The sequence below is a fragment of the Acipenser ruthenus genome, chromosome 23 (genome assembly GCF_902713425.1).
Source record: "Acipenser ruthenus chromosome 23, fAciRut3.2 maternal haplotype, whole genome shotgun sequence".
NCBI classification, from domain to species: Eukaryota; Metazoa; Chordata; class Actinopteri; order Acipenseriformes; family Acipenseridae; genus Acipenser; species Acipenser ruthenus.
Genome location: NC_081211.1, coordinates 29,223,936 through 29,237,782, shown reverse-complemented (window position 1 = coordinate 29,237,782; position 13,847 = coordinate 29,223,936). Strand labels below are relative to the sequence as shown.

General features: G+C 46.4%; 1 protein-coding gene across 4 annotated transcripts; it reads left to right on the top strand.

The window, feature by feature from the left end:
- Window positions 1-820: 820 nt before the first annotated feature.
- On the top strand, window positions 821-12,555 carry LOC117431690 (rho guanine nucleotide exchange factor 37-like). 4 transcript variants are annotated; one of them, XM_058997190.1, is made up of 13 exons: window positions 821-1,061; window positions 4,393-4,604; window positions 5,100-5,223; window positions 5,733-5,880; window positions 6,319-6,518; window positions 6,683-6,813; window positions 7,551-7,655; window positions 8,397-8,510; window positions 8,599-8,925; window positions 9,313-9,441; window positions 9,660-9,855; window positions 9,991-10,223; window positions 10,718-12,555. In XM_058997190.1, the coding sequence occupies exons 2-13, from the start codon at window positions 4,404-4,406 to the stop codon at window positions 10,943-10,945; spliced, it is 2,136 nt and encodes a 711-aa protein (XP_058853173.1). In that variant the 5' UTR covers window positions 821-1,061; window positions 4,393-4,403; the 3' UTR covers window positions 10,946-12,555. The 4 variants fall into 4 exon arrangements, with proteins under 4 accessions (XP_058853173.1, XP_058853170.1, XP_058853172.1 ...); XM_058997187.1 differs by having other exon boundaries at window positions 822-1,194; XM_058997189.1 differs by lacking the exon at window positions 821-1,061 and adding an exon at window positions 3,577-3,665.
- Window positions 12,556-13,847: the final 1,292 nt, after the last annotated feature.

Below are 13,847 nucleotides of genomic sequence, written 5' to 3'. Positions count from 1 at the left end.
AGTAATTTCAACACTGTACTGTATTGTATTGTGTAGTCTTGCTTCTCATGCATTGTATATGAGTCTCCACTATGTGTCTCCATTCTAGACAGCTATACTGTATCTGCATTTTACCACGAGAACACAAAACAGTGGCTACCGCAAAGGGGTTCCCCTTATAAAAGTTTACCACAGTAAATGTGCACTGTAATTTTGCAGTTTTCACATGCTTTTTTTCCAAAGTTATAATATTCATTTACAATGCTGTTTTTTTTATTCTGCTTTATAAACCTCTTTACCATTCTTCGATGTGCTTCAGCATGTCTTCACTGTGGTTTATTACACTTTGCTGTGCTTTTACTGTGGTAAGCTTTTATAACAGTCTATCAACTGTCCTTTTAAAAAATAAAATACTACATTTAAATAAAATGCTAAAGTAAATATTTTAAACCATACGTTCAACTGAACAGAAATGATCTAATCTTTACAAGGTGCCAAAATACCTTCTGCATAGCAAACTCAACACAACACATGCACAATGCAGGGACTTCACAATCACAGGCTCCACTGTTCCAGTGGAGTCTCCCATCTTCTACATTTATTCAAGGTTTTATTTATTTATTTTATTTTAGAAAATGTGCTAGACGTATTAATTTCTTTATTTCCGCATATCATTCTTAAAATATTTTGCTTGTTTGTTTTATCCTCCTCATAAACTAACTGCACCTATCCAAGCATGTCTGTGAAATCTGATGCCGTTTGTAGATGCCGGTATGCAGAATAACCTGTTATGCGCATAGCCTTGCATTAAGGTAGCATGGAATTACAGCAGGTGCACGCTCTTGGTACTGTATAGTACAGCCCTCAAAGCCTGGTAAACAAACAAGCAATCAGTATGAGCAAACAAGCTTCATTGCAGCACCACTTATGTAAGCGGTAGCCGTGCTCAGAGAACAGCCCCTTCTCCGTCTACCTGTAACCCGGTACCCCGCTGCATGGCGCCTGAGCGGCAGAGGGATAGAACGAGCCGGTGTCCGTCGCTATTCTTTCACGTTGTACGGCTGTGTGGACGTTAGCTTTGGGTTGGTATTGCTACAGTTTTATAGCTTCCCTGTTTCATCCTCGTACGTATTTCAGGTTGAGGTGACGGGTTTGTGAAGACTGTGGCTGGATTGCACAGACCTACACTGCGGCGCCGACTGGGATCTCTCAGTGGTTGGTATATTCCGTGCTTTATGCATTATATTTATTATTATTATTATTGTATTATAATTATTAGACTGTTATTTTTTATGTTGTTGTTATTCTGGCAACCAGGACCAGGATGTTTATATTTAATCATCCATCGCTGTGCTTGCACCGAGCCGGTGTCTATAGTAGGTATCTCAGGAAATTACAAAAGCCTCTGCAAATATAAATCATATTTTAATTGGTCCAATGTATCTGTCATCGTCATTCTTAAATATGCTGTAAACATGCCTCCCCCCCCCCCCCCCCCCCCCCGACCTCTGCAATATTAAATATGCTGTAAATATCTCTCCCCCCCCCCCCCCGCCCCCCCGGAACCTCTGTAATACAGAGAGCTGTGTAAGGCATTTATTTTGCATTGCGAAGCTGTTATATAGCTATCGGGTCCAAATGCGACCTGTAGTTACATTTTTTATACTGTACTGCTGTTGAAGATAGAGCTATATCTAGAAATTAATATTTCAAACAAAAGGAGAGTGACATTAGATGGAAGCTTTGGAGTTCTGATTTACACTGGCGAACATGCAGTGCTCCATCATTGTTTACAGGAACATTACCACAGAGTATCGTGTAGGTGGCGAACGTGCGCGTGGAGAGCCATTCAAGATTAAGCAGTGAATTTCGTGCGCTGATGACGTGCTGTACACGGTAGCAATTATTTATAATTGATTCCATCCTTTTTTTTCAATGTCTTCAGTGTTGCAAATGTCACTGTATTGATTTGGTTGTATATTCGGATTCCCACGTCATTAGAGTAGGTTACAGGTTAACCAAACCTACCAGGCATGAAAATGAAGGAATGGCTTGCTGATCAGAGCTGGACAGGAGACTGTTCTGTTCTGTGTTTATCACTACTTTGACCTCTGAAATGCGACTTTGTAGATAAGCTGATGTAACTTTCCATACGGTTTTTGAATGATCACTTCCAGCTAATCTTGATTCCTCACCCAAATATTTATTTAATGCAGCTGTGAATAGACCCTTTCTATCTGCTTGTCATCATTTGCAGTGGATAGCATGCACATTTCTGATAAGGTTCGTTTAATCATAAAGCAAATACCCTCATAGCTCACATTCTTGAAGTATCAGTGTGTGATGCTGTAGGCAGTGGTTTTACAGGTCTGGCAGTTACAGAAGCATGATGAAGGAGATACCACGTGCATGGGGCTTGTGTGAGTGTCTATTCTCTCTAGTCTTTGAAGTGCACAGAGGTCCCAGGGCTGGGTTGTCTGTCCATTTTCCCTCATGAAGTCGTGCTGAAAATGGCAGTTATATTCCAGTTAAAGGATGTGCAGTAGGAAAGTCGATGCAACTCTCACTTTATTTAAAGTCGTTTTAGCCGTTCCATAAACACTAACCCTCTCTTGCTGAAATAGCTTTTTTAGACACAACAATAAGGATTACAGTGTAATCTTTGACCAGGTCTGCAGAGATGCAGGGTATGAAGTGCAGCCCCGCCCCTCTCCTTGTAGTTCAGTGTAAAGCACTGCAGCCCTGGTCAGCTCATTCAAGTTGCATCTAACCTGTGTCCTCTCTGAGTCACATTTCTGTTTTTAGCAAACTAAATGAAAACTGAACACACGTCATTTGTGCCTGGAAGAGGGTGACGGAGCAGAGAGGTTTCTATTTAGAAACTATTCAAAACAAACCCCCTGGCAAAGTGTGAGTCAGACACACACACAGACAGACAGACAGACAGACACACACACACACACACACACACACACAGACAGACAGACAGACAGACACACACACACATGCACACACACACACACACACACACACATAGACACACACACACACAGACACATACACACAGACACACACAGACATACACACACACAGACACACACACACACACACACACACACACACACACACACACACACACACACACAAAGCATGGTAAAGCATGGGTAAGCATTGTAAAGCACGTTTAAAAACAACGAGAAATACAAAGTATAACCATGAGAAATGCACAGAAGAAACTGCACATTTACTGACTGTGGAAAGTACAAGACCAGGGCCTGTTTCTGCAGAATTCATCTAACAATGGCACAACACATTTGAATTGGAGAACAACCTGAGCCCATGCTTACGGTACACATAGTTCCACGTCTGCTGTATGCTTCTATAATTACTAAAGTGGTTGCCCTCCCATACCCAGCTGACCCCAGAATGAAAGTCCACTGCTGTAGTCGAGCAGTTTCCACACAGCTTACATCATCCCCCTCAGCTCAATCAGCTCTTTCATTACTGAGTCTGTGCTGGCCGGCCTGTCCCTGACTCTGCCCTGACAAACAGGACAGCTGACTCCCCTGTGTGTGTGCCTGTGTGTGCCTGTGTGTGTGTGTGTGTGTGTGTGTGTTCGGCTAGCACTGCCCCTGCGTGAGCTTGTTTACTGAGTGCTCAGAGCAGAACCACCATCGGGACAGAAGGTAAAGCTTTTCCTTTTTCTCTGTGTGACCCAGCCTCTGGATTAGATATCTGATCCCTGATTTATAGAACATGTGAGTCGCTGTGCTGCAGGTGCCTGACTGTGTGTTGTGAATCGAACTGGCACTGCTGTTGCTAGGGAGGCTTCGAGAGCACACACACTCACACACACACAGACAGACACACACACACTCAGTGACACACCCGTTGTTCACGTTCTGGTGTTTTCTACCTTTCCCTGATTTCCTTATCCCACGGATCGTTCTCCTTCCCATGCTTTTGTTTTTGCTTTCACTTTTTCTTTTTCCTTAAGAGTTTCTCTCTGCTGGTGGAAATACGGTACATTTAAATGATTTCAAATCAGTAATGTTTTTTTTTTGGTGTGTTTTTTTGGTACACACACCATTTTTGTATATGTGTTAAGCTGTTGCAGAATGTATGGTGTGGTTTGTGTTATGCGTAATGCATACCATGGTTTATATCTGACACGCTTTCGGGAGATTTTGAGCCAGCTTAGGGGAGTTTAGGCCATTATAGCAGTTGTTAAATAACGCTGCATGATTTGCTTTCTGCTGAGTCCTTCAGCACAGCAGCTGTCTAAACCTAAATCATAAAATCCTTCTTACTCTATCTGTGCCACAGTGCTGCGCTACACTGTGGATGGGGATATAGCCTCTATCTGTGCCACAGTGCTGCGCTACACTGTGTTCTTCTCTCTCCCTCTATCAGACTCTGCCGAGATGGAGGGTGATCCTGAGAGCAGCGCTCCCGAGACGGAGAGCTCCAGAGAGGAGGAGCCCGCTGGACCTGCCCCCATCCCTGACAGAATGAAACAGAAGCAGCTTCTCGCCGTCGAGGAGCTGGTGTCCACCGAGAGGAACTACCTGAACATGCTGCAGCTCTGCACTCTGGACATCCAAAGCAGCCTGCAGCTCAAGCAGGTGCTGAATCTCAATGAATAAGAAACGTCAGCAGGTTCTTTTTGAGGTCCTCATTCAATGAGAACCCCCCCTATGCGGTTATGTGTACCCGTACATCAGTATGCCTTTCACTCTACATGGGGAACACGACAACTGCCTTTATTTTGCAAACTTTTGCAAATCTTCAACAAACTTTTATCACAGCCTCCTCTAGATGTGTCCTGGTTGTGTTGGGCTATAACCCGATAATCTCTCAGTTTTTACACAGATGTGTTTCTAGATAATGGTGTAATTATGAGGACTCTCTGTTTGGGCACACACTGGTTGAAGGCTGCTTTAAGGATAAAAGCAGAGTAATTACAGTCTAATCCTAGCGTTGGTTACATGTGCTGGTGAGACAATTAATATGTTAGGAAACATTATTTAAGCAAGTAATCCGTAGCCAGTTAAGAACACTTTTCAGGTTTTGACTTGAGGAGGGAGGGGAGCTGAAACATTTCCTCATTTCCCCTTCAGCTTCCCTCAGTGGACCTGGCAGGACTGTTTGCGAACATCGATGACGTGATTGACGTCTCCATCCGATTGCTGAGCCTCCTAGAGGGGACTGCCCACACAGACCCACAGTTCCTCGGCTACATCGGTAAAGCCACCTAAACTTATACTCCCATGCATCTCTGTTCCGCTGCAGCGAGGGTGAGGGTGGGGTTGAAGGTGAGGGTGAGGGTGAGGGTGAGTGTGAGGGTGATGGTTAGGGTGAGGGTGAGGATGAGGGTGAGGGTGAGTGTGGGGTTGAAGGTGAGGGTGAGGGTGAGGGTGTGTGGGGGTGAGGGTGAGGGTTCTGCTGCAGCTTGGGGTCACAGGGATTTCAGCTGGCATTGCCTACATCGTTCAGAATAATGTTGTGCACTCACCATAGAACATCAATAAACCAGATGGGGAATATACAGTCGTATTTGGCTTGTGTGCAGCATACAGTGCATCTAAATCATGCTCCCTCCTGCAACAATTCGTAGGCATCAATTGAAATAAATGGCTATTAGAGGAACAGAAAACAAGCAGTGTTGCAGTAAGGACAGTAATCTTGATGAGACAATATGTTGAACAGTATATTGCCAAAAATCTTACAGTGTCTTCCTGTGTTTTATACAGGCAAAGCGTTTCTGGGCCTGAGAGAAGACTTGGAGAGTGTTTACAAGGAGTATTGTGCCAGCTACACCAACACGCTTGCACTGGAGTCCAGCTACAAGCAGAGCGAGGGACTCTGGCAGGAGATCATACAAACGATAAAGACTGTGGCGTAGGTTATTGTGTTTAACTGCATCTCTAGCAGGGCTTTGTATTACTTCATAACTGACTTGCACATGGATAAACAGGGCTGGGGAAACTGAGTGTCCCGTTCACTCTTGGAGATACACATCTCAGAGAAAGCAAGGCTCAGGTAGAGGCTGTTCCAGGCTTAGGGTATCGCTACACTAAAACTTCAGCTTAACTGTGTTATTAAATAGCTCAAAGGATACTGCAGTTTCAGAAACTCCTGAGCTGCAGTCTAGCTCCATCCAGAAGTTCCTCTTCTGTAGATTTTATTCAGCAGTTAAACTGTGGTTGGTTTTGTCTTGAGGATCCTCACTGGCTATACTATAACCCCGCTCTTGAGTAACCTTGGAAATCCTAGTAACCTCAGAACCGTCTCTCCTGTCACTCAATGACTCTGTTTCCGTTTGTGTGACCACTCCAGACCCCACACCAATGCCTCAAGCCTATCCTTCTTCATGGTGATGCCAGTCCAGAGGATTGCCCGCTACCCGCTGCTCCTGCAGAATGTGCTGAAGAACACAGAGCCCTCTCACCCCGGCTACCAGTGCCTGCAAGAGGCTGCGACTGCCACTGTGGAGCTCAACGTCCGCATCAACGAGTACAAGCGCCTTAAGGAAGTGGGTAAGGATGAGGCCTCCACACCTTTCATTCTTTAGATCTTTAGATCTTTACTTCTTTCAATCATGCGCTAAAGCACTGGTCCTCAGTACCATTCATTGAAGGCTATTCCAGTCTAGATCTTTATCACAAACACATGTGACTTTCCTGACTTGTAATCCTTGCAGCCGACAAATACAAGAAAATGGAGAGCCTTACAATCATGGACAGACTGTGCCGGATCAACAAGCACAGTATCGCCAAGAAGACAGCCAGGCTGAGCCAGATGATGAAGCATGAAGCTGGCATCGTACCCAAGGTAATCAAACGCCTTGCTGTGCTGCTCTGCAGTGGTGTTTATGAAGTGGGACGGGGGCTCTCTCGCTGTGCTGCTCTGCAGTGGTGTTTATGAAGTGGGATGGGGGCTCTCTCGCTGTGCTGCTCTGCAGTGGTGTTTATGAAGTGGGACGGGGGCTCTCTCGCTGTGCTGCTCTGCAGTGGTGTTTATGAAGTGGGACGGGTGCTCTCTCGCTGTGCTCCTCTGCAGTGGTGTTTATGAAGTGGGACGGGGGCTCTCTTGCTGTGCTGCTCTGCAGTGGTGTTTATGAAGTGGGACGGGGGCTCTCTCGCTGTGCTGCTCTGCAGTGGTGTTTATGAAGTGGGACGGGGGCTCGGCTAAAGCATCTCGTCCACGTCATTATAATTCATTTTCTGTTTTTATAGACTGGGCTTGATTCTCAAATCCCTGAACTCTAAATCATCATTCGTGTATTTATTTTATTTCAGAAAGGAAAAAACACACCCAGTAAAGATAGCAAATCAGAAATAAATCAGGCCAGCAAGGCTATAAATAGGGAAACCTTTCTGTGTACATTTAAAGATTACATTGTTTAAAGATGTGCAGAGCTGTTCACAAATAAGTCCAAACTTTTCTTAATCTCAGTGGTCTTTCTTTTTCAAAAAAAAGGCGACAGTTAGATACCTGAAACACAGGGTTTGATTAAGCAAGTAAGCAAGTAAATGGTAAATGTTACTCAAACCTTTCTATGATTCTAGACAGAAGACAAAGAGTTTGACGTCCTGGAAGAATATATGTGTGTCCTGGAAAAGGGGGTCGCAGACCTGCAGGAGAACGTGGCCGTCTATCTGAAGCATTTAGAGGTAAAGGTTACTCTCACCATCGCTGCAGTTATCCTGCAAAACACAGTTCAAATAGATAATCAGTTCTCATTTACATGACTGCGGAATCCCAAAGAGAAGACCTTTTTAATATGGAGACTGTATGTGCTGCAGAGAGTTCTTGTTTTAGCTTTGTGTTGTGGTCGGGTTTTAGAAGCTATAATGTAATGTACAGCAGGGAGTTTTTGTTTCAGTTTGGTTTTGGCTTCTCCACTGCACCTGCCTGCCAAGCCTTCAGCTCACCCAGGCATTGCTTGGGCAATAAAGGGCGTTACCTTTGATTCTCCCAAGCATGACGATTAAGAAAAGTGGATTCTGAATGCCCAAGCATGCAACTAAACCAGTGAGTGTTTGTGTGACTTGGCTTGTTCTGTTCCTGTAATTGTTCCTGTTGTAATTGTAATTGTAATTGTTGTAATTGGGTGACAATGAGGCAAAGCAGCTGCTCTTGAAGAAATGCCTTCCTCGTTCTGTGTGGCGGCTTCATTGAGTCGAGGAGCTCAGAGAGCTGCAACACATTGATTGCTTGAATACTTATAGGTCTTGGGTATACAGGTTGCGTATTTGAAGAAGTATCACAAAAAAAAGCACACACACTCTTTCTAATCTCTTACAACTTGGCCATGCTCCGATTACAGGAGGGAGGGTGAGGTAATCATCTCTCTCTCTCTCTCTCTCTCTCTCTCTCTCTCTCTCTCTCTCTCTCTCTCTCTCTCGCTCAAGGATTTCCTCAGAAGTAGACCACACGAGCGGGATTTGAACATTGAAAATGAAGAGGCTGTCAGGTGCTATAAGGAGATTTCAGAAGCAATGCACCAGTGGATATACCCCACGTTCGTGAGTAATGATTTCCAAACCCTGTCACTCTATCCGGAACAGATGACAGACGCAGCCTATCCCTCTCTCTGCCCCCCTCTCTTTCCAGAGGCGGAGGCTGGAGGCCCTGGTGTTCAGGCCACTCTGCACGCTCAGAGAGCTGATGGCTGGCCCTCGTAACCTGATCCGGAAACGCCTGCACAAGCTGCTGGACTTCGAGCAGATCGAGGAGAAGCGTCGGTCGGGCTCCGTGAGCTACGAGGAGCAGGAGGTCGCAAACACTTACCAGGCCCTCAATGCGCTGCTGCTGTCCGAGCTCCCACGCCTCAACGCCACCGGCACCCAGCTCCTCCTGAACACCCTGGGGGCCTTCAGCTGCATACAGAGGGACCTGGCTGCAGAGGTGGAGCGGCTCAGCCAGGGGTACCTGCAACAGGTGTGCCCTGGACCAACATGGGACAGACTGCAGGGGCTCCAATAAGTCAGCTATCATAGACATATGATATCGCATGTCTCTCTGTTTCTTTCAGGTGTGAAATGTCTTGAAGCGAATTCAGATCATTTTGATGTGTGGTGCAGATAGTTAATAGGGTGTGTCCTCCTGATTTTCACAGAGAACATATGATTTTGTCTTTGTGATGCTTGACTTACAGCACTGTAACTCTGTGTATTATGAACAGTAATATCTGCTTGGTAACCGTTGCAGACTTCAAACACGTTGAAAAACTGTAATTATTATCACGGGATTGGGGGACCATTTCCCCGAACTGTACCTCTTACCAGTTCCCGCGGTTCCTCACGCTGCAATCTGTGCTCCCCTCAGCTCCCTCACAGCCACCTGCCCCCCAGTGCTTTCTGGCGCTGGGTGGGAGATGCCATCCAAGAAGCGACCCAGAAGGTGCAGAGTGCCAGCCAGAGCATCGGAGAACATCTCAACACCCCAATAGCAATGGTAAAGAAGCACTTACTAAATAAATACTGCGCTGGGAATTTTGCATTTTGCCTTGCTTCTTCCGTGCTCCTGTTTTGCATTTGTATTGGATTTGTTTTCCAAGGACAGCCTGAAATAGGATTGTGACTCCATTAAACAGCTCTTCTTTCTGTGAGTGAGTGGCTTAGACGTTGTGGTCATGGCGTTCGGCTGTAACTCCTCTCCTGCTCTCCTTCCAGCCCCTGAGTCCCTCCAGCCAGCAGCGTCTGAGAGCGCTCTCCCTGAAGTACAGACCGGAGCGCATCTACCAAGTGAGCAGCAACGTGGGGGGCAGCCGCGAGCTGGACCTGACCCTGCCGAGGGGGGAGCTGGTGGGTGTCCTGCAAGAGATGGACACGCATGGAGACCAGCACCGGTGGCTGGTGGAGGCTGGAGGTACTGGTATATCCTGTATGGTATAATACAATATAAAATGTTTCATATTCCTTTATTTATTTGGTGCATTTCTAATACAGACTGAAGGATCGCCAGTGGTTTTGTTGGACTGTATCCCGTTGGGGTCTCTTTCAGGTCGAAGGGGGTACGTCCCAGCTGGAAAACTAAAACCCTACCACCAGGTGGCACTGGCCCCCTCCCTTTCCCCATCTCCGTCCCGCTCCCGCTCTCCATCCCTCTCCATCTCTCCCTCCCAGTTCCCCTCTTCCCAGTATCTATCTCCTGTTGTGGGCGGTGCAGAGTGCAGGAGACACTCCTACACTGAGATGACAGTGACAGACAGGACTACAGCCCCTCCCTGCTTCCAGGTTAGTGAAATCACAGTGACATCATAGAGACATGACTGCCCTAGTGTCCTCGGTGCATCCAGCTCAGAGCCCGAGCTCCAGAAAGCTGCACTTCACACCAGGCATGTTAGATGTGCTGGTCCAAGGACTGCATAGTAAAATGTGGAGCCCCGCAGCAGATCAGACAAGTGCTGGAGCAAGACCATGTTTAAGAAGTTCCCACAACAAGCCAGCAGGTGGAGCAATGGAGCAGTCAAAGTACCGAGAGAGCCACTGATGAATGCTATGGACTGAGATTATCAGAATATGGAGGTACTGTACATGCAGATACCTGCCTGTCTGCCTGTCTGTCTTTCAGGTATGTCACAATGACATGTTTACATGCACACACAGTGGCTGTGCATCACAGTGATCGCCTTGTTCATGATACAGATGACACTGATGTAGTATTTGCATGTATCTGGAATCACAGGTTCAATGCAGCACGTGTACGTTTTCTTCCTCCCCTCCTGCAGGTGTTAGCGGGCTACGACTTCTCAGCTCGGGGCTCCCACGAGTTAAGCCTGCAGGCTGGTGAGCCGGTGAAGGTGCTGGAGCCCCACGACAAACGAGGGAGCCCCGAATGGAGCCTGGTGGAGGCACGGGGCCAGAGGGGGTACGCCCCATCCAACTACCTCATGGTGGTGCCAATGCTGGGGGGCCATGCCAGCGCCCCCAGCTCCCCCAATCTGCTGACAAAATGAAACTCCCCCATGCACTATGCTTTACTAAGGCATTAGTCCTTGCAAAAGAAATGCAGTGGACGCTAGCCCTGGCAATCCAGGGCTGTGGTCTTAAGAAGCTTGCTTTCAGAGGGCCTGCACAGTGTGGACAGCGTTTCTCTTGTACCACCAGATTCCAAGAGGCAGTGGTTTAATAATTACACAGTGACCAGGCATGAAGACCCTGGTGATTATATAATAGCTAGTGTTTTTATTGTTATTAATATGGCTGGTAGTGCAGCTGCATGGGTGTTGGGCACAAGATTCCTAACACCAACGTCGCTGCACCCAGATCCTTAGACTCAGTCCTCTGGTAAGTGCTGTGAACCCCAACGTCGCTGCACCCAGATCCTCAGACTCAGTCCTCTGGTGAGTGCTGTGAACCCCAACGTCGCTGCACCCAGATCCTCAGACTCAGTCCTCTGGTGAGCGCTGTGAACCCCAACATCGCTGCACCCAGATCCTCAGACTCAGTCCTCAGTGCTGTGAACCCCAACGTCACTGCAACCAGATCCTCAGGCTCAGTCCTCTGGTGAGTGCTGTGAACCCCAACGTCGCTGCACCCAGATCCTCAGACTCAGTCCTCCGCTGAGTGCTGTGAACCCCAACGTCGCTGCACCCAGATCCTCAGACTCAGTCCTCAGTGCTGTGGGTTGAGCAGTGAGGCTTGCACAGGGAAAAGGATTTCAGAGACTGTAGTGAAACTCTTTTTCGATGCTTTTTAATCCAGTCCTAAGGGGCCTGGGTTTTGGCCTGTTGCCCGGCACCTTGTTTTTGTTTTGTTTTTAAATAACTAAACTCTGTTTGCATATTAAACATCACGCAGTGTTTTTAGCATGATACAGTTCCAATGGTTGTTGTTTCTGCACACAGTGTAATTGTCAGTTTCTTTGTGATCGAGATGGAGTGGAAAAAGGTCAAATGAATCTCCCTGGGGGTTGCATGCAGTCACCAGCCTGTAACTGGAGTGTGGTTCGAACCTGTGTCTGGTGGTTGCATGCAGTCACCAGCCTGTAACATCAGTGTGGTTCTAACCTGTGCCTTGGTCCCTAATTCAGCCACACTACCTGTCTCTCATCAGTCATCACATGCACACTGCAAGCTTGACGCTGAAGAATCGTAGACCAGTCAAGGCCATCTCATCACATGCGCCGCATCTCTTGGAATTAAAAGCCATATTGGATTTCGCAGTGCAAACTTCAATTCTAATTCGTGATCTTGCATGCTGTGCAGATGCAAGCCCAAACCGGGTTAAAGCAGACAGATTCCCTGCTGCCTCATCTCGTGACTTCAGGGAAGGCGTGCATTAAGAGAAGGGACAGGAATGTTTGAAATGCTTGAATGTTTAAACACAGAGTCGGGTTTGCATTGTGAAGCACAGTCAGGGAAAGAAGGAAAAAATCAACAAAACAAAAAACGAAACCATGGAGACCAAATGCATCACAGCCAAGTCTGGCAACAGAATACAACAGTGAAGGAGTGATGCAGAGTGGCAAGTGGAAAAAAACAGAAAGTGGACAGAATGGAAACTGGGTGGCATAGCATTATTAAAGTGTACTGCAGTACCTGTAATAAAGCACAGTGAAAGCACAGAGAGGTATGCTGAAGCATGTTAACTATGGGAAATGCATAGTAGAACCATAGGAAAGGCATAGGAAAACTGCAAAATTACTGTGCAAACATAAGGACTAGTAACTTGTTATACCATTAAGAGTGGGCCAGTGTGACTTAAGTGCCTGAGGGTTGACTAAGAGTACTGTCCAGTTGTTTCACTAAACGCCTTCCTCACTGCGAATGCATTTCATCCTTTTATATTTCATTAGAAAAGTTCTCAACAGATAAGTAATGGGGTTTCATTATAACCTTGAAGGGATCCAGTCTTGCTGGCTGCTGTTCCTGGTAGTCTCGCCAGGCAGTCGCCACTTATGCACTCTGTTTTATAATACTTTATAATGCACAAGCATTGCTATTAAAAGGTTGCAGTGCTCAGTTTTCCCACCAGAGGGACCTAATGTTGCATTTTGGCAGCTATGTGATGTAACTTATGCTATTAAAACTGGCTTACCCTAATGTGACAGTCATCCTTATAAAGCCAAGTTGCTAACACATCATAGTACATGCCACAGTATTTGCCATCAAGACCACAGCCTGCCATGTTGCTAATTAAATACACCAACTTCAGTGAATTCCGTGCTCAGGATGTGTGCTCCCCCAGCCCCTTTAACACACAGGTTACAGGTACGTATGTCTGCAGTTCAGTTAGGTGTGTAGCTCTTATACAGTGTTCCTCAATACCGTGTCCATGGGCAAATGTGTTGACCCCAGACAGCAAAATCTGCAATGCTGCAATGCTGCCGAGGAGCTGAAGCCGGTGTAATCTACTGCCCTGTGCTCTCATGCTCTGCTTTTGAGCCGTTTGTTAAATCTGTATTTTAATGTCTTTTTTTAATTTTCTTTACATTTTGGAATAAGAAGTTAAATGAAATGTCAAGAGAGAGAAATGATCCTGCCCTTGACCTCATGGGTCTCTCAGTTTATTGGCTCTCCCAGCCCTGTATTAACTGCATGGAAAGGGTTGGCTGTTGTCTGGAGACGCACTTCGATTGAAAAATGTTTCCTTTCTGAATTATAAATAACAGAAGTACAGTAATGAGGAAAACTGGGCTCTTGACGTTTGAGTAGCCATGCAATATTTCTACCTGCAGGGCTGGTGCAGCTGTACCTGTAGCAGATCCGATCGTGTTAACTCTCAGAGCTACAACGGCAATGCAATGCTTCTGTATCTGCACCAGCAAGAGCGATTGGTAAAATTGCACCAAGATATGCCTGCATGCATTGTTGTCATGCAATACATGCAGGCCAGACACGGGTGATGCAGGAGCTG